This window comes from Heteronotia binoei, chromosome 8 (assembly GCF_032191835.1).
Source record: "Heteronotia binoei isolate CCM8104 ecotype False Entrance Well chromosome 8, APGP_CSIRO_Hbin_v1, whole genome shotgun sequence".
Classification (NCBI taxonomy): Eukaryota; Metazoa; Chordata; class Lepidosauria; order Squamata; family Gekkonidae; genus Heteronotia; species Heteronotia binoei.
In genome coordinates, this window is record NC_083230.1 from 132,281,926 (window position 1) to 132,301,530 (window position 19,605).

General features: G+C 53.0%; 1 protein-coding gene across 2 annotated transcripts in view; it reads left to right on the plus strand.

Annotated features, from left to right (window-relative positions):
- Positions 1-19,605, plus strand: part of CPT1B (carnitine palmitoyltransferase 1B) — a 34,526-nt gene extending 14,921 nt beyond the window's left edge. For both annotated transcript variants that reach the window (XM_060246060.1, XM_060246059.1), the window contains exons 13-18: positions 1,085-1,249; positions 3,916-4,050; positions 9,163-9,315; positions 17,045-17,158; positions 17,349-17,441; positions 19,279-19,605. In XM_060246060.1, the coding sequence (XP_060102043.1) occupies positions 1,085-1,249; positions 3,916-4,050; positions 9,163-9,315; positions 17,045-17,158; positions 17,349-17,441; positions 19,279-19,377 (759 nt within the window). In that variant the 3' untranslated portion in view covers positions 19,378-19,605. The remainder of the gene's footprint in view (positions 1-1,084; positions 1,250-3,915; positions 4,051-9,162; positions 9,316-17,044; positions 17,159-17,348; positions 17,442-19,278) is intronic.

The window sequence follows — 19,605 nt, forward strand, 5'->3', positions numbered from 1 at the left end:
AAGCAGCTCTGAGACTCTCAGAGTGGAGGGTGGGATATAAATCCAATATCATCATCATCATCATCTTCTTGAGATCCTGGAATGGGGCAATCTCAGTGTTGTCATTTATGGGCCGATATTACTGTGTGGCTCAACAGAGGGGGAAAGTAGAGCTCTGCTCAGCATAGCAAACCCCATGTCCCCCCTCCAAACCTGATTCTCTGTCATGGGGAGTGTGTGTTCCTGGAGGGCAATCAAAGTCCAAGGGAGGGAAACTGAGTCAAGACCAAGAGTTCGGAGCTGAGAGGCCCGTTGCCAAGGGCTTGTCTGAGAGGCACATCAAGCAGTCCAAGGGTTACTCACAAACAGAGGTCAGGCAGAGCCAAAAACTGTAGTTGGAAGCCCATCCAAGGGTCAAGCAGGGTCACAAGAGTCAGTGGTAGATTGACTTGTTCCTCTCCTGCCGAACAGTCTCCCTCGTCTGGCATGTGCCTAAGATTCCAATCTGCAGCCAGCTGCTCAGGAGTAATGTGCAACTGCACAAGCAGCTGGCATTGAGCCAGGAGGAGAGCACTCTGCCGTTTCTCCTGTAGTTCTGTTTGTAGCCTCATAGCTGCTCATGCAGCTGCTGGTGTGACCTTGGGTCAGAACACTGTCAGAGCTGTTCTCTAGAGCAGTTTCTGTCAGAGCTTTCTCAGCCCCACCTATCTCACAGGGTGTTTGTTGTGGGGAGAGGAAGAGGAGATTGTAAACTGCTCTGAGGCTCCAAGTGAAGGGCAGGGTATATATCCAGTCTCCTCTTCTTCTTTGTTTGTTGCACTCAAAGGGTGTGGGTGATGCTGGAGGGCTGGGAACAGTTTCACCTGAAAGGGCTGGAGACTGTTAGTGGCTCTGCACCAGCTATTGGCTGTGACTCCTGATCGGCCTGCTGTTTGTCCTCCTGCTTGCTGGCTTCTGTTGACTGAGAGCGGGCTGCACAGGGCTCCTTCTCTCCTGAGGAGTCCGTACTAAGCCCTGGCTGACCCATGGCGTTCTCAGTGCTACCCCTCTGGTGGGGCTTGTGGCCGGGCCCCTTCCCTTTCTCACCTGAAGTTGCTCTGTGCAGTGCAGGCTGGCCATCGAAATCTCCTACAGCGTGGCCAAGGCTCTGGCTGAGGACGTGGACTTCCACTGCTTCCGCTTCATGGACTTTGGCAAAGGCTGCATCAAGAAATGCCGGACCAGCCCTGACGCCTTCATCCAGATGGCTCTGCAGCTGGCACACTTCCGGGTAACTTCCAGGCACCCACTCTGCTGCTCTGGCCCTCCTTTCCATAAGCTCCATAGGAGAGCCAGCTTGGTGAAGTGGAGATGTGCACAGACTCTTATCCAGGAAAACCGGGTTTGATTCCCCCCTCCTCCATTTGCAGCTGCTGGAATAGCCTTGGGTCAGCCAGAGCTCTCTCAGGAGTTGTCCTTGAATGGGCAGCTGCTGGGAGAGCCCTCTCAGCCCCACCCACCTCGCAGGGTGTCTGTTGTGGGGGAGGAAGGGAATGGAGATTGTAGGCTGCTCTGAGACTCTGTCCTTGAAAGGGCAGCTGCTCTCTCAGCTCTACCCACCTCACAGGGTATCTGTTGTGGGGGAAGAAGGGAATGGAGATTGTAGGCTGCTCTGAGACTCTGTTCTTGAAAGGGAAGCTTCTGGGAGAGTTCTCTCAGCCCCACCCACCTCACTGTAAGGTAAGGTAAGGTAAAATTTTATTTATATCCCGCCCTCCCCCGCCGAAGCAGGCTCAGGGCGGCTAACAACATCTAAAAGCAAACAATCAATAATACAACATCAAGTTAACATTAAAACATTAAGACATTAAAACCATCAATACTTAAGTAACAATTCTAAATATCGCAATAAGTCTGGCGGTATCATAATAGCAGGTCCCTGAACCAGGCCATTTTGGCATGTTGTGCATTTATAATTCAGCTATTCATCAGCGCCAACCTGAAGAGGGTAGTCTTGCAGGCCCTGCAGAACTGATCAAGGCTCCGCAGGGCCCGCACCTCCTCTGGGAGTTGATTCCAAAGGTATGGGGCCGCGGTAGAAAAGGCCCGTGTGCGGGTATTCCGAAGTTTGACTTCTTTTGGCCCAGGGATAGTCCGTCTGTTTTTCCCCACTGACCTCAGTGCTCTCTGGGGCTCATATGGGGAGAGACGGTCCCTCAGGTAGGTCGGTCCTTGGCCATATAGGGCTTTAAAGGTAATGACCAGCACTTTGTACTGGACCCGGTATGTAATCGGCAGCCAGTGCAGTTCGCGTAGCCCCGGCTGTATGTGCTCCCATCTTGGGAGGCCAAGCAACAGCCTGGCCGCCGCATTCTGCACTAGCTGCAGCTTCCGGGTCCGGCACAGAGGCAGCCCCATGTAGAGGGCGTTACAGTAGTCCAATCTTGAGGTGACCGTCGCATGGATCACCGTTGCTAGGTCCCGACGCTCTAGGAAAGGGGCCAACTGCCTCGCCCGCCTCAGATGGAAGAATGCAGACTTGGCAGTGGCTGCTATCTGGGCCTCCATTGATAGTGAAGGCTCCAGAAGAACACCCAAGCTCTTTACCCATTGCGCCGCCTTCAGCGGGGCACCGTCAAAGGCCAGGAGAGATATTTCCTTCCCCAGAGCGCTGCGACTCACACAGAGAACCTCTGTCTTCACTGGATTCAACTTCAGCCCACTCCGTCTAAGCCACGTTGCAACAGCCTGTAAAGCCCGGTCCAGGTTCTCCGGGGCGGAGGCGGGCCGGCCGTCCATTAGCAGATAGAGCTGGGTGTCATCAGCATATTGATGGCAACCCAGTCCAAACCTCCGGGCAATCTGGGCGAGTGGGCGCATATAGATGTTAAATAGCATCGGGGAGAGAACTGCTCCCAGAGGCACCCCACAGTCTAATGTGCGCCTCTGGGATCGTTCACCCCCGATCGCCACCCTTTGTCCCCGATCCTTGAGGAAGGAGGAAAGCCATTGAAAGGCCGACCCCCTAACCCCTATGTCGGCGAGGCGGTGGAGCAGCAGCCGATGGTCGACCGTATCGAATGCAGCCGACAGATCTAATAACATCAGCACTGCCACACCACCTTGATCCAGTTGCCGCTGGAGGTCATCTACCAAGGTGACCAGGACCGTCTCCACCCCGTGGCCCGGCCGAAAACCAGACTGGCACGGGTCTAGGACAGAAGCGTCATCTAGAAACCTCTGTAGCTGCAGCGCCACTGCCCTCTCAATAATTTTACCTAAAAATGGTAAATTAGACACCGGTCGATAATTTGCCAATTCGGCCGGGTCTGCTGTAGATTTTTTCAGGAGGGGGCGGACCAAGGCCTCTTTCAGAGGTGTTGGAAAACGCCCCTCTAAGAGGGATCTATTTATGATGTCCTGTAAAGGACATATAAGCTCCCTCTGGCACTTTGAATCTCAGAGTGGTCACTGGGTGTCTGTTGTAGGGAAGGAAGGGGAAGGAGATTGTAGGCTGCTCTGAGACTCTGTCCTTGAAAGGGCAGCTTCTGGGAGGGCTCTCTCAGCCCCACCCGCCTCACAGGGTGTCTGTTGTGGGGGAGGAAGGGAAAGGAGATTGTGACCACTCTGAGATTCAAAGTGGAGTGTGGGATATAAATCCGATATACAGTATCTCCTTCTCCTCCTTTTCTCACCGCAATCTCTGCTGGAGGGGTGGGGGTGGAAAGTAGCATAGATGCACACGGGTGCCTTTGAAGCCCAGTGTTGCTCCCCAGCCTCTGCGAGCCAAGAAGAATCAACCAGTGGAGGAGGACCGGGGAAGGGGGCTCTCATCTGAGATTGCAACGGAGAGCGGTGCAGTGGCCACTCGGGTGGTCCTCGTGCCTCTCTGCTTCTCCTGGGGACCCACCCTCCTCTCCCCTCCTCTCCTCTCCCCTCCTCTCCCTGCTGCTCCAGGACAAGGGCTACTTCTGCCTGACCTACGAGGCCTCCATGACCCGGCTGTTCCGGGAGGGCCGCACAGAGACGGTGCGCTCCTGCACTCGCGAGGCAACGGACTTTGTGCGTGGCATGGAAGATCCAGACGTCAGCGTGAGTGCACAAGGGTTGCACTGGGGACCCCCCCTCCCCGTCCCCTTCTTCAAACCCCTCCCAAAGTGCCCCCCCCACAACAGGCAGACCAGTTGGCAGCGGCTGAAAGAACCCTGGCGGGGGGAGGTGGGGAGGATGAACTCACTGAGCTTCACAGCCGCATTTGCAAAAGACACTGAACTGCCGGAGGAACTGAAATAATTCCTTTTATTGCGAATGGCAGCCAGTCCCATGCAATCCACACCGGACTGCTTCTCTCCACCATAAGAATGTGCTGAGCCCAAAGTCCGACTGTCTGATAGAATCCGAGAATCAGAGTTGGAAGGCACCTCCAAGGTTATCTAGTCCAACCCCCTGCGCAATGCAGAAAGCTCACAAACACCTCCCCCTAAATTCACAGGATCCTCATTGTGGTAAGATGGCCATTCAGCCTCTGTTGAAAAACCTCCAAGGAAGGAGAGCCCACCACCTCCCAAGGATGAAGCCTGTTCCACTGAGGAACCCCTCTAAACTCACAAACCCCTCCCCCTAAATTCACAGGATCTTCATTGCTGTCAGATGGCCATCTAGCCTCTGTTGAAAAACCTCCAAGGAAGGAGAGCCCACCACCTCCTGAGGAGGAAGCCTGTTCCACTGAGGAACTGCTCTAAACTCACAAACCCCTCCCCCTAAATTCACAGGATCCTCATTGCTGTCAGATGGCCATCTAGCCTCTGTTGAAAAACCTCCAAGGAAGGAGAGCCCCCCACCTCCTGAGGAGGAAGCCTGTTCCACTGAGGAACCGCTCTAAACTCACAAACCCCTCCCCCTAAATTCACAGGATCCTCATTGCTGTCAGATGGCCATCTAGCCTCTGTTGCAAAACCTCCAAGGAAGGAGAGCCCACCACCTCCCCAGGAGGAAGCCTGTTCCACTGAGGAACCGCTCTAAACTCACAAACCCCTCCCCCTAAATTCACAGGATCCTCATTGCTGTCAGATGGCCACCTAGCCTCTGTTGAAAAACCTCCAAGGAAGGAGAGCCCACCACCTCCCAGGGAGGAAGCCTGTTCCACTAAGGAACTGCTCTAATGGTCAGGAAGTTCTTAGAATCAGAGTTGGAAGGGACCTCCAGGGTCATCTAGTCCAACCCCCTGCACAAGGCCGGAAACTCACAAATGCCCCTCAGGGAAGCTCCTGCCGTGCCACAAACGTTTTTCGTCTTGGAGATGCCTTCTGGCCTCTGAGACTAACTCAGCCGCCCTTCTTATCTCTCTCCGACTGTAATCCCCTCCCCACCCCCCAGAAAATCTGGAAACCTTGGAGGGTGTATTTCTGCGCCTTCCATAAAATGTGTCTTTCCTCAAAAGGCTTGCCTGGTTCTGTCGGCTCCCCCGCCCTGCAGCCTTTTGCTCTGGTGGTCAGTGCTTTTTGATTTGATTTGTCAGAAAAAACAACCTGATGGGATCACAGTAAAGACAACCAAGCATTGATAGGCTGGCTAACATTTATTTATGTTATAAATGTTATTTATGTTATAAATAGATAAATGAAATAAAAATAAATAAACATATTTTGTGAAACTTTGATCAAAAGTACTTTTTCACAATTCTTACAAAGCCATTTGTCACATTAGAAGGAAATATAACATTACAAAAATGTCCATCCAATGAGCACCCGGTTTAGGCTCATTTCCTCAAATTCTTTCTCAAGGATATTCCTGTCCATGTCAAGGTTACCAGCCTCCTGCTATGTTCCAGTGCCTATATTAGGAGCAAATCCATCTTGCTCCAAAATTAAACCACTTATGTGATAAGGAGAAGTGATTAACCTCCTTAAAACACATGCAAAAGCCTTCTGGTTTGGACTGGTCAATGCTCTCTGCAACCTCTTGGTTTCTTTCAAAATTGTCATCCTGGAATAAACCATGGCAGTTATAATAAGATTCCCCACTCCTCCACTTGCACCTGCTGGAAGGGCCTTGGGTCAGCCGTAGCTCTGGCAGAGGTTGTCCTTGAAAGGGCAGCTGCTGTGAGAGCCCTCTCAGCCCCACCCACCTCACAGGGTGTCTGATGTGGGGGAGGAAGGGAAAGGAGATTGTAGGCCGCTCTGACACTCTGTCCTTGAAAGGGCAGCTGCTGGAAGAGCGCTCTCAGCTCCACCCGCCTCAAAGTGTGTCTGTTGTTGGGGAGGAAGGGAAAGGAGCTTGTGAGTCGCTCTGAGACTCTTCGGAGGGGAGGGCGGGATATAAATCCAATATCTTCATCTACCTCACAGGGTGTCTGTTGTGGGGGAGGAAGGGAAAGGAGATTGTGAGCCGCTCTGAGACTCTTTTGAGTGGAGGGCGGGATATAAATCCAATATCTTCTTCTTCAATGCAAAGCTGAATGGGAGTAACTATAAATTTTATAAATTTTAATTTAGAGCTTACCTCTCAGTACCACTTGTACTTAAATTTATATGGAGCTTATAAACCAGTCTTGAACCTAATCTGTTGCAAAAGCCTTCAAAGAACAGGTGGCACCAACCTCAGATTCAGTGGGAGCTCACAGGAGCACAGCTCCTGAAACTTTCTGAGAGTTATCAAAGATTTCAGGTTTTCACGGCTGGCATCATCATTAGGGTTTGTGGAATCTTTCGGGCTCAAGTGCCGTGTTCTACTGGAGAGAGTTTTTCTTCCAAACGTTTCGTTCTCAGCTGTGGAGAACATCCTCAGTGGTGTTGCAGCCGGAGCAGGTGTTCTGACCTTCTTGGCTGCTGTGCATTGAGTGATGCACTCAATGCACTCATTGACTCAATGCACAGCAGCCAAGAAGGTCTGAGCGCCTGCTCCGGCTGCAATGCCACTGAGGATGTTCTCCGCAGCTGAGAACGAAACGTCTGGAAGAAAAACTCTCTCCAGTAGAACACGGCAGTTGAGCCCGAAAGATTCTACAAACCCTTATTTCTGAGAGTTCCTCCTCCTCCTTCTGAGAGTTCCGCCTCCTTGTCCATTGAATAGTAGGTGCAGCTGCATAACAATTCCTGGATGAGCTCCACCACCTATTTTGCTACCACATGACCTCTGGGTAGCACAGTGTTCTTTTTTTGGTTGGCAGATATGCTCTCTTTTTATCACATAAGTGGTTTAATTTTGGAGCAAGATAGTTCTAAATTTCTTTAGCAGATACAAAAGCCTTCTAATTATTACTGGCAAAATGCTCTCTCGACATGGACAGGAATATCCTTGAGAAAGAATCTGAGGAAATGAGCCTAAACCAGGTGCTCATTGGATGGACGTTTTTGTAATATTAAAGTGGTAACGCTGCAGTCCTAAGCTCTGCTCACAACCCGAGTTCGATCCCAGCGGAAGCTGGGTTCAGGTAGCTGGCTCCAGGTTGACTCAGCCTTCCCTCCTTCCTTGATTGGTAAGCTGAGTCCCCAGCTGGCTGGGGGAAAAGTGTAGATGACTGGGGAAGGCAAGGGCAAACCAACCCGTAAAAAGTCTGCTGTCAAAATGTCGTGAAAGCAGCGTCACCTCAGAGTCGAAAACGACTGGTGCTTGCACAGGGGGACTACCTTTACGTTTTACTATTTCCTTCTAATGTGACACATAGCTTTGTAAGAATAGTGGGGAAAGTACTTTTGATAAAAGCTTTACTAAATATGTTAGCCAGAGTATCACAGTGCTTGGTCGTCTGTATGTGCTTTCTGTCTTGTAGTAGCAGAATGCTGGGGCTATGGGAAATGGAGACACTCAACACCGCCCCCTGTGGCTGCAGGTGGAGGAGCCAGGCTTAGGGTGGAAGGAAGCTGGATCGTCATTTGAATGCCCCACCCACGCTCTCTGGCTGCCGGTTTCTCTTTTGCTCACGCTGTGGGAAATGCACTGCCCTGATCCTACCAGACCGGACCATCTGGATGCAGCTGTTTAGGGCCTCAGGACTGGTGGCCAGGAAGGCGGGAGGGCGTGGTCCTTGGAGCAGGAAAAGTTGGGTCAGACAGCTGCAGCGGCTCACGCAAAATCCGGATGCCGGAACCAAGTCTGTGTCTTGCTTCTCGTGGGGGCCGGTCAGATGGACACAAGAAGACACTGTTCGAGCCTTTGAGCCTGCCAGGCAGGTGGAAAGGCCTTTCCCTCCTCTGAGGACGGAACAAGTTGAGAGTCTTTCTTTGCGGCCTGCAGTTTTGCTTGCAGCAAGGCCTGCGGAGTGCCTAGTGGCCAAATGCTCCCTCCCCTGGAGGCCTTGAGCGGAGACTGAAACCAAAGAGGGGGCTTCCCTTCCAAGGGTCTCGGCTTTTGAGAGCCAAAGCTGCATTTGCCAGATACAAGACAAGGCTGGGGAGCAACTGAGGGGCAGCAGAACGCTTGGGGGGTGGGGGGGAGCTGTGGACTCTGCTTGAGAGGCTGGCTGAGAGGGCTGCAAAGAAGCCTTCTGAACGACCCCCCCCCTTCTCACCAGGGAACCTCTGGAGCCAGCCTCAGTAGCAGTGGGCAGAGTGCTAAGGTAGTAGGGTTGCCAATCCCCAGGTGGGGGCAGGGGATCCCCCGGTTTGGAGCCCCCCCTTCAGAGTCATTAGAAAGCGGTGGTGGGGAAAGGAGGGGAATGTCTGCTGGGCACTCTGTTCTTCCCTATGGAGAATGATTCCCATAGGGTATAATGGAAAATTGATCCAAGGGTATCTGGGGCTCTGGAGGCATGAGGGGCTGTTTTTTGAGGGAGAGGCACCAAATTTTCAGCATAGCATCTGACGGCTCTCCTCAAAACGCTCTCCGAGTTTCAAAAGGATTGGACCAGGGGGTCAAATTCTGTGAGCCCCCGAAGAAGGCGCCCCTCTCCTTCATTATTTCCAATGGAGGGAAGGCGTCTAAAAGGTGTGCGGTCCCTTTAAACGTGATGGCCAGAACTCCCTTTGGCATTCAATTATGCTTGTCACAACTTTGCTTCTGGCTCCACCACCAAAGTCTCCTGGCTCCACCCCCCAAATTCCCAAGATATTTCTTGAATGGGACTTGGCAACCCTACAAGGAAGGCACCACAGCTGGGAAGGTCAGGGGAGGCATATAGGAATCATCTGCATAGCAGAACCTCTGAGGCCTTCTCTGGAACCAGCCAGCCCAGGCATGGCCCTGAACCTCTTTGTTTCCCCACAGCCCTTGGAGTGCCTGCAGCTCTTCCGGGAAGCTGCCGAGAAGCACCAGCGTCTGTACCGACTGGCCATGACCGGGGCTGGCATCGACCGGCACCTTTTCTGCCTCTACGTGGTGTCTCGCTACCTGAGGGAAGAATCGCCCTTCCTGGCCCAGGTATGGACCACTGCTGGCGGGGACACAGCCTGCTCTACTAGGCAACTCCTAGGAACATAAAGAGAGCCCTGCTGGAACAGACCAGTAAGAGTCCATCTAGTCCAGCATCCTCTCTCACACAGGGGACAGCCAGTTCCTCTGGAGGGCCAGCAACAGGGCATAGAGGCCAAGGCCTTCTTAAGAACATCAGAAGAGCCCTGCTGGGTCAGACCAGTGAGGGTCCATCAAGTCCAGCCTCTTGTCTCATACAGTGGCCAGCCAGTTCCTCTGGAGGGCCAACAACAGGACAGAGAAGCGAAGGCCTACCCCTGAGAAGCTCAGAAGAGCCCTGCTGGGTCAGACCAGGGAGGGTCCGTCTAGTCCAGCCTCCTGCCTCACAGTGGCCAGCCAGTCCCTCTGTAGGGCCAACAACAGGGCAGAGAGACTGAGACCTTCTCCTGAGAAGAACATCTGAAGAGCCCTGCTGGGTCAGACCAGGGAGGCTCCATCCAGTCCAGCCTCCTGTCTCACACGGGCCAGCCAGTTCCTCTGGAGGGCCAACAACAGGGCAGAGAGGCCGAGGCCTTCCCCTGAGAAGAACATCAGAAGAGCCCTGCTGGGTCAGACCAGGGAGGGTCCATCTAGTCCAGCCTCCTGTCTCACACAGTGGCCAGCCAGTTCCTCTGCAGGGCCAGCAGCAGGGCAGAGAGGCCGAGGCCTTCCCCTGAGAAGAACATCAGAAGGGTCCTGCTGGGTCAGACCAGGGAGGCTCCATCTAGTCCAGCCTCCTGTCTCACACAGTGGCCAGCCAGTTCCTCTGGAGGGCCAACAACAGGGCAGAGAGGTTGAGGCCTTCCCCTGAGAAGAACCTCAGAAGAGCCCTGCTGGATCAGACCAGTGAGGGTCCATCTAGTCCAGCATCCTGTCGCACACAGAGGCCAAAGGGTTCCTCTGGAGGGCCAATAACAGGGCAGAGAGGCCGAGGCCTTCCCCTGAAGGGAACCTCAGAAGAGCCCTGCTGGATCAGACCAGGGAGGGTCCATCTAATCCAGCCTCCTATCTCACACAGTGGCCAAAGGGTTCCTCTGGAGGGCCAATAACAGGGCAGAGAGGCCAAGGCCTTCCCCTGAGAAGAACATCAGAAGAGTCCTGCTGCATCAGACCAGGGAGAGTCCATCTAGTCCAGCCTCCTGCCTCACACAGGGGCCAGTCAGTTCCTCTGGAGGGCCAACAACAGGGCATAGAGGCCAAGGCCTTCCCCTGAGAAGAACCTCAGAAGAGCCCTGCTGGGTCAGACCAGTGAGGGTCCATCTAGTCCACATTCCTGTCTCACACAGTGGCCAGCCAGTTCCTCTGGAGGGCCAACAAGATGGCAGAGAGGCCGAGGCCTTCCCCTGATGTTGCCTCCTGGCACCAGGATTCAGAGGATTAGTTAGTGCCTTTGGTTGTGGAGGTTCTCCTCAGCCACCACGGCTAGTTGGTACTGATAGACGTCTCCTCCATGAATCTATCCAATCCCCTTTGAAAGCTCTTTATTCCTGTGGCCATCCCTACATTCCCTGGCCGCCATGTCTGCATTTCAGTCACTCTTTGTGTCAAGTGGGGACTCAGTCGCCTCCTCTCCTGCCCCTGGAGCAGCAGCCGCTCACCAACTGCCTTCCTTCCTCCTGACGCTCCTTTTAGAATGGTGCATTCAGGACAGCGGAGGCCTGTGTGGCACAGAGAACCACTCCCAGCATCAAAAGTTATAAAGTATTTATTTTAAAAAGAAAATGTTTACAAGCATGCTTTTAGCACAGCACCAGATTGAGCAAGGGTTCCAAAAGAAGAGGAAGAAGATATTGGATTTATATTCTGCCCTAGGCTCTGAATCTCAGAGTCTCCGAGCAGCTCACAATCTCCTTCACCTTCCCCTCCCCCACACAACAGACACCCTATGAGGTGGGTGGGGCTGAGAGGGCTCTCACACAGCTGCACTTTCAAGGGCAACTCCTATGAGAGCTCTGGCTGACCCAAGGCCATTCCAGCAGCTGCAAGTGGAGGAGTGGGGAATCAAACCCGGTTCTCCCAGATAAGAGAGCTATGGCTGACCCAAGGACATTCCAGCAGGTGCAAGTGGAGGAGTGGGGAATCAAACCCTGTTCTCCCAGATAAGAGAGCTGTGGCTGACCCAAGGCCATTCCAGCAGCTACAAGTGGAGGAGTGGGGGAATCAAACCCTGTTCTCCCAGATAAGAGAGCTCTGGCTGACCCAAGGCCATTCCAGCAGCTGCAAGTGGAGGAGTGGGGAATCCAACCCGGTTCTCCCAGATAAGAGAGCTCTGGCTGACCCAAGGCCATTCCAGCAGGTGCAAGTGAAGGAGTGGGGAATCCAACCCGGTTCTCCCAGATAAGAGAGCTCTGGCTGACCCAAGGCCATTCCAGCAGCTGCAAGTGGAGGAGGGGGGAATCAAACCCTGTTCTCCCAGATAAGAGAGCTGTGGCTAAACCAAGGCCATTCCAGCAGCTGCAAGTGGAGGAGGGGGGGAATCAAACTTGGTTCTCCCAGATAAGAGAGCTCTGGCTGACCCAAGGCCATTCCAGCAGGTGCAAGTGGAGGAGTGGGGAATCAAACCCGGTTCTCCCAGATAAGAGAGCTCTGGCTGACCCAAGGCCATTCCAGCAGCTGCAAGTGGAGGAGTGGGGAATCCAACCCGGTTCTCCCAGATAAGAGAGCTCTGGCTGACCCAAGGCCATCCCAGTAGCTGCAAGTGGAGGAGTGGGGAATCAAACCCGGTTTTTCCAGATAAGCTTGCACACACTTCACCACTTCACCAAACTGGCTATAGGTAAAACACAAATCCTCTGTCCCTTTCTCTATACATGTTAAAATAGGACATGTTCCTTTTTCCTAAGAAGTTACAGATCTCTACATAGTGACCATTACCTTGTAGCTCCTTTAGATGCCCAGGCAAACCACATGGACAGTGGCTGCCTTCACAGGGGAGAGGTCTGTGTGTGCTCATGGACACAGCACTTAAGGAAAAGAGCCCTCCTTCTGCCTGCAGGGCGTTTGTATCATATCTGTTTCCCCTCCCACTGACCAGGTGAACATATGAACATATGAAGCTGCCTTATACTGAATCAGACCCTCGGTCCATCAAAGTCAGTATTGTCTTCTCAGACTGGCAGCGGCTCTCCAGGGTCTCAAGCTGAGGTTTTTCACACCTATTTGCCTGGACCCTTTTTTTTGGAGTTGCCAGGGATTGAACCTGGGACCTTCTGCTTCCCAAGCAGATGCTCTACCACTGAGCCACCGTCCCTCCCCGTGATGTCAAAGAAGCTCTTCCTGAAAATTCTAGACATTTATTTCCTAGTGCCCCTCTAGCATTTCATTCCTCCAAAAATTGTAGAGTCAAAAAGTTGGAAGGGATCTCCAGGGTCATCTCGTTCAACCCCCTGCACAATGCAGGGAACTTGCAAATACCTCCCTCCACACACACGTCTCTTCAGTGTCAGTGACCCCTACTCTATGCCCAGAAGATGGCAGAAAAAAAAATACCCAGGATCCCTGGCTAAACAGGCCTGGAGAAAACATGTTGTCTGACTCCAAAGTGGCAATCAGCATTTCCCTGGGTGTGTAAGAAAAGGGCCACAAGAACTAAGCACCGATGCAACCCATCCTCCTTCACATGCACCTGCTGGAATAGCCTTGGGTCAGTCATAACTCTGTCAGAGCTGTTGTTTCATGAGCAGTTTTTGTGAGAGCTCTCTCAGCCCCACCTACCTCACAAGGTGTTTGTTGTGGGGAGGAAAAGGAGATTGTCAGCTGCTCTGAGGCTCTTTTGGGTAGTGAAGGGTGGCGTATAAATCCAATCTCTGCTCTTTTTAAGACATTTTGAAAAATGAGATATGACAAAAGATACAACAAAAGTAATCTCAGCACAACTACCCACAGGGGTACAGACTGCTGTCATTAATCATCCTTTACACAGCACATCACACAACCTTTATTGGCATTACTAATCATCCTTTACAACAATGGTAAATATAACTTTTAAACAGTTATTGGGCAAAGTATAACAATGTCCATAAAGCCGTGTCCTTGTAAAGCAAATAAAAACAAACTGTGATGTAGATAGCTAGGTAAGTGTTTTTAAAGCTCTGTTGTTTGCCACTGTGTTCTAGGATAGGAATCCATTTGCTTAACAAATTAGATAGTCCTGTCTGAGCATACATCCTATGTAAAGTATCTGCTATTTTATCCACAGTAAAAAAAAAAAAAACAACCCTACCTTGACATGCCATTGATCAATACTAGGGACAGAGTTAGATTTCCAATATGAAGCAATTAATCCTTTGGCAGCCATTAATAGAAGCATAATGAGCTGTTGCCCAATCTTGGTCTTTCCATAAATTAAGAAGTGTTAATTCTTGATCTAGTGAAATTCCATACCCTGTTAGATTTCTTATCTCTTTTAAAACATCCTGTCAAAATTGATAGATAATTTTACAAGCCCACCAACAATGATGGAATATCCAATCTCTTCTTCTTGAGAGCCAATTTGGTGTAGTGGTTAAGTGTTCGGACTCTTATCCGGGAGAACTGGGTTTGATTCCCCACTCCTCCACTTGCAGCTGCTGGAGTGGCCTTGGGTCAGCCAGAGCTCTCTTATCTGGGAGAACCGGGTTTGATTCCCCACTCCTCCGCTTGCAGCTGCTGGAATGGCCTTGGATCAGCCAGAGCTCTCTTACCTGGGAGAACCGGGTTTGATTCCCCACTCCTCCGCTTGCACCTGCTGGAATGGCCTTGGGTCAGCCAGAGCTCTCTTATCTGGGAGAACCGGGTTTGATTCCCCCCTCCTCCACTTGCACCTGCTGGAATGGCCTTGGGTCAGCCAGAGCTCTCTTATCTGGGAGAACCGGGTTTGATTCCCCACTCCTCCACTTGCACCTGCTGGGATGGCCTTGGGTCAGCCAGAGCTCTCTTATCTGGGAGAACCGGGTTTGATTCCCCACTCCTCCACTTGCACCTGCAGGAATGGCCTTGGGTCAGCCAGAGCTCTCTTATCTGGGAGAACCGGGTTTGATTCCCCACTCCTCCACTTGCAGCTGCTGGAATGGCCTTGGGTCAGCCAGAGCTCTCTTATCTGGGAGAACCGGGTTTGATTCCCCACTCCTCCACTTGCACCTGCAGGAATGGCCTTGGGTCAGCCAGAGCTCTCTTATCTGGGAGAACCGGGTTTGATTCCCCACTCCTCCACTTGCACCTGCAGGAATGGCCTTGGGTCAGCCAGAGCTCTCTTATCTGGGAGAACCGGGTTTGATTCCCCACTCCTCCACTTGCACCTGCAGGAATGGCCTTGGGTCAGCCAGAGCTCTCTTATCTGGGAGAACCGGGTTTGATTCCCCCCTCCTCCACTTGCAGCTGCTGGAATGGCCTTGGGTCAGCCAGAGCTCTCTTATCTGGGAGAACCGGGTTTGATTCCCCACTCCTCCACTTGCACCTGCAGGAATGGCCTTGGGTCAGCCAGAGCTCTCTTATCTGGGAGAACCGGGTTTGATTCCCCACTCCTCCACTTGCACCTGCAGGAATGGCCTTGGGTCAGCCAGAGCTCTCTTATCTGGGAGAACCGGGTTTGATTCCCCCCTCCTCCACTTGCAGCTGCTGGAATGGCCTTGGGTCAGCCAGAGCTCTCTTATCTGGGAGAACCGGGTTTGATTCCCCACTCCTCCACTTGCACCTGCAGGAATGGCCTTGGGTCAGCCAGAGCTCTCTTATCTGGGAGAACCGGGTTTGATTCCCCCCTCCTCCACTTGCAGGTGCTGGAATGGCCTTGGGTCAGCCAGAGCTCTCTTATCTGGGAGAACCGGGTTTGATTCCCCACTCCTCCACTTGCACCTGCAGGAATGGCCTTGGGTCAGCCAGAGCTCTCTTATCTGGGAGAACCGGGTTTGATTCCCCACTCCTCCACTTGCACCTGCAGGAATGGCCTTGGGTCAGCCAGAGCTCTCTTATCTGGGAGAACCGGGTTTGATTCCCCACTCCTCCACTTGCAGCTGCTGGAATGGCCTTGGGTCAGCCAGAGCTCTCTTATCTGGGAGAACCGGGTTTGGTTCCCCACTCCTCCACTTGCACCTGCAGGAATGGCCTTGGGTCAGCCATAGCTCTTTTATCTGGGAGAACCGGGTTTGGTTCCCCACTCCTCCACTTGCAGCTGCTGGAATGGCCTTGGGTCAGCCAGAGCTCTCTTATCTGGGACAACCGGTTGGATTCCCCACTCCTCCACTTGCAGCTGCTGGAATGGCCTTGGGTCAGCCAGAGCTCTCTTATCTGGGAGAATCGGGTTTGATTCCCCACTCCTCCACTTGCAGCTGCTGGAATGGCCTTGGGTCAGCCTGTGCTCTCTTATCTGGGAGAACCGGGTTTGATTCCCCACTCCTCCACTTGCAGCTGCTGGAATGGCCTTGGGTCAGCCAGAGCTCTCTTTTCTGGGAGAACCGGGTTTGATTCCCCACTCCTCCACTTGCAGCTGCTGGAATGGCCTTGGGTCAGCCAGAGCTCTCTTATCTGGGAGAACCGGGTTTGATTCCCCACTCCTCCACTTGCAGCTGCTGGAATGGCCTTGGGTCAGCCACGGCTCTCTTATCTGGGAGAACCGGGTTTGGTTCCCCACTCCTCCACTTGTGCCTGCTGGAATGGCCTTTGGTCAGCCATAGCTCTCATCTGGAAAAACCGGGTTTGATTCCCCCCTCCTCCACTTGCACCTGCTGGAATGGCCTCGGGTCAGCCAGAGCTCTCTTATCTGGGAGAACCGGGTTTGATTCCCCACTCCTCCACTTGCAGCTACTGGAATGGCCTTGGTTCAGCCAGAGCTCTCTTATCTGGAAGAACCAGGTTTGATTCCCCACTCCTCCACTTGCACCTGCTGGAATGGCCTTGGGTCAGCCAGAGCTCTCTTATCTGGGAGAACCGCGTTTGATTCCCCACTCCTCCACTTGCACCTGCTGGAATGGCCTTCTTGGGTCAGCCAGAGCTCTTGCAGAGTTGTTCTTGAAAGGGCAGCTTCTGTCAGAGCTCTCTCAGCCCCACAGGGTGTCTGTTGTGGGGGAGGAAGGGAAAGGAGATTGTGAGCTGCTCTGAGACTCTGAGATTCTTAGTGGAGGGTGGGATATAAATACAATATCATCTTCTTCTTCAAACCTCCCAGGAGGGGAAATGAATTTCTTCACCGCTTCTTCCATGTCCCTCCTTAGTTGTCTCTTTTCTGAACTAAAAATCTCAGCATCTTCAGCCATTTCTCTGAGAGAAGGTACTCCAGCTCGCTACCATCTTGGTTGTCCTCCTCTAACTCTTTCGACGTGTGGGCACTGCTGCCTTCCACAAGTTTTGTGCCAGAAGCCGCCCTGGGGTGCCGGGAGGGGGGCCAGAGGTCCAGTCAGCCACCTGGCCCCATGTAGGGGCAGCCCCCCATCCAACATTATTTATTATTTATTTATTACTTTCCATTTATATCCCGCCCTCTCCGCAAACGGACTCAGGGCGGCTTACAACATCATAAAAACAATCAATCCAATAAAACATATAAAACCATAATTTACATATATCAACTTTAAAACCATTCTATAGCGCTATTTCAGTCCAGTATAGGCGGTGTTGACTTCTCGACTATGATCGCCAGCATTCTGTAGGATGTCCGGTGGCAGCCCTTTTTCAATCAAACCGCAAAAGCCTGTTTAAACAATGACAATGACCCTGTCCCCACTGGCAGGTGCTGTCCGAGCCCTGGCGCCTCTCCACCAGCCAGACCCCGCAGCAGCAGATCAAGATGTTCGACCTGGAGACGAATCCAGATCACGTTTCCCCCGGTGGTGGCTTTGGACCGGTGAGTCTGACTTGCTTGGGCTCCTGGGCCCCGAGTCTGTGCGTGTGCATGCCAACGCAGGCACAGAACGCTGCTGGGGAGGGGCAGAGCGTGCCCAGTGGGTTCATCCAGCTGGGGGGCCCTCTCCCTGCCCTGGTGTTTCTGGCCATGCCTTTGACCGGGGGTCCTGGCCCCCCAACTGTGCCTGCAGGTGGCCAACGACGGCTACGGAGTCTCCTACATCATTGCTGGAGAACACCTCATCACCTTCCACATTTCGAGCAAGTACTCCCACCCAGAAACGGTGAGTGGATGTCAGAGGGGGAGACGGGACGGTGGGCCTTCTGAGCCCTACCCAAACCAAGGTGGGGGGGGGGGCCTTTAGAGCCTGTGAGGGTGTCCGGAATGTCATTGCAGCTGCGGCAAGCACATCCTCCCAAGACAACACAGGACCGCTTCCGAAATGCCCCTGCTGAATGTCAGGTTCTGCCAGTTATTGACCCAAGTCACCCATTCTCATAGTTTAAAAGTTAAAGGTTTATTGGATTTATATACAGAGCATTGCCTTGTGCTGCAGACAGCCAAAGCCAGGAATAACAAAAGCAATAGCAAGTTATAGTCAAAAAGCACGGGCAAAAAGGTCTCCTGCCAACTGAGCACTTGCTCCCATGGATGGCATGACCTAGAGTTATTTAGCGGATCCAGGTCAACAGCCGAATCTTCCTGGTCTGTTGCCAGAGCAATGCGATAACCAGCAAGTTCTGTCTAGAATACAATCAACTCTCCAACACATTTTCTCCCCCTCCTTCCTGCACATTTCTTAGCGGTTACGTAGATCTGTCTTCAAGCAGCTGCGGGAAACAAAAGTTACAGAGTTCAGGCTTCTCACTCTAACCAGAGTTCATTCATCTTAGAAAACATGTCAGGCTCATCCCGACACTGAGTGCCCGTCCACAGATCTCCTCCCTTCTCCTTCTGCCCTGGATGATCCTGGAATCCAGCTGTGCTCACTGTGGTCTCTGGGCTTTTCTGATTTTTTCTCCGGTGCTGATCTTGGCAGAGCTGCCCAGAAAAGGCCAGCGAGAGGAAAGTAGCCACTGGCACCAAGAGGCAAGCCCAAGTTTGCAGGGCCTAGATCCTGGTAGTGAATGGCCCCCAGCCAGTGTTCCAGTGTGACACACACAACAACATCTGTTTTCTGTTCCTTGCCCACATGACGCTGCTGTCCTGTGCTCTCCCAGATGCATGGCTACCCCACCCCCCTTAGGAGTCTAACTGCATGCTCAGATCACCTCTAGGGATCGCATTCCATGCTATTCCACTGCCCGAGGTGATTCAGACGCTTACAACCGCAGGGTCTTTTTGGTGGTGGCCCCGAAGCTTCGCACCTTCCTCCCCAGGGATGTCCCTCCTGCTCCGCCTTTGGACATCCCCTCCAAAGAGTTTTGTTTTAAGGGGCTTCCTTCCCACCCCCCTCAGCCACATCCAGCTCTCTTGTCTGCTGCCCCATCCACCTAACGGAACAGAAAACCGGGAAAGAGAAGAAATAATTCATTCCAGATGAATGAATAAGCTGATGCATTTTGTAAGCCGATTTGCAGACAGAGGGTGGCAGTGGCTCCCAGCCTCTGAGTCCCTTCTGGCGTGACCAGTCTGCATCTGGGGATCTGCTTCAGGGAGTATTTAGGCCTCGGAAGGGACTGCAGCTCAGGGGGATTGAGCCTCTACCTGGCCTGCAGAAGGTCCCCGGTTCAATCCCCAGCAGCATCTCCAGCAGAAAGGACCAGGCAGGAGGTGAGAGGGAAGACCTCCACCTGAGACACTCTGGAGAGGCCCTGACAGCCTAAGTAGACTATACTGGCCTCGATGGACCCAGGGTCTGATCCAGTAGGAGGCAGCAGCATGCGTGTCCCGTTCCAAAATCTGGGGGGCGCTCAGGTGAGGGCCAGGCCAGAAACGGAAAAGACTCCCCCCACACACACACACGGCCAGTTCGGTGCCCGCGGGAGCCAGGGAGGAGCGGAAGGACTGAGGGTACAGATGCTCCAAGGCAAGGGAAGGGAAGGTCGCTGCGGATCAGGGCCCCAAGAGGGCTCTGAGGAAGACACTGGAGGCCTGGTCTTCTCTCCCCCTCCCTGCAGGACTCCAAGCGCTTCGGGAGGAACATCCGGCAGGCCATGCTAGACACTGCGGCCCTTTTTGACTCCCCGCCCAGGAAAAAGGTGGACTTGGCCAACTGAGGGGGGCCCCCAGGGCCACTGAAAACAACCCCTGCAAGCTGCCCGCTGACCAGAGAGCACACGGAGGAGGAGGAGGAGAGGCTGGTTCCTGGACCCCAGGTCAGGCTTCGGCCTGCACACATCTTGACCCTGCCCAGAAGCCCCCCGCAGCAGTCCCGAGAGGATATGGGGGGTGGGAGGGTGGGGGGAGAGTTCATTTGATGTCAAAAGATAAAAGAGGATAATTTC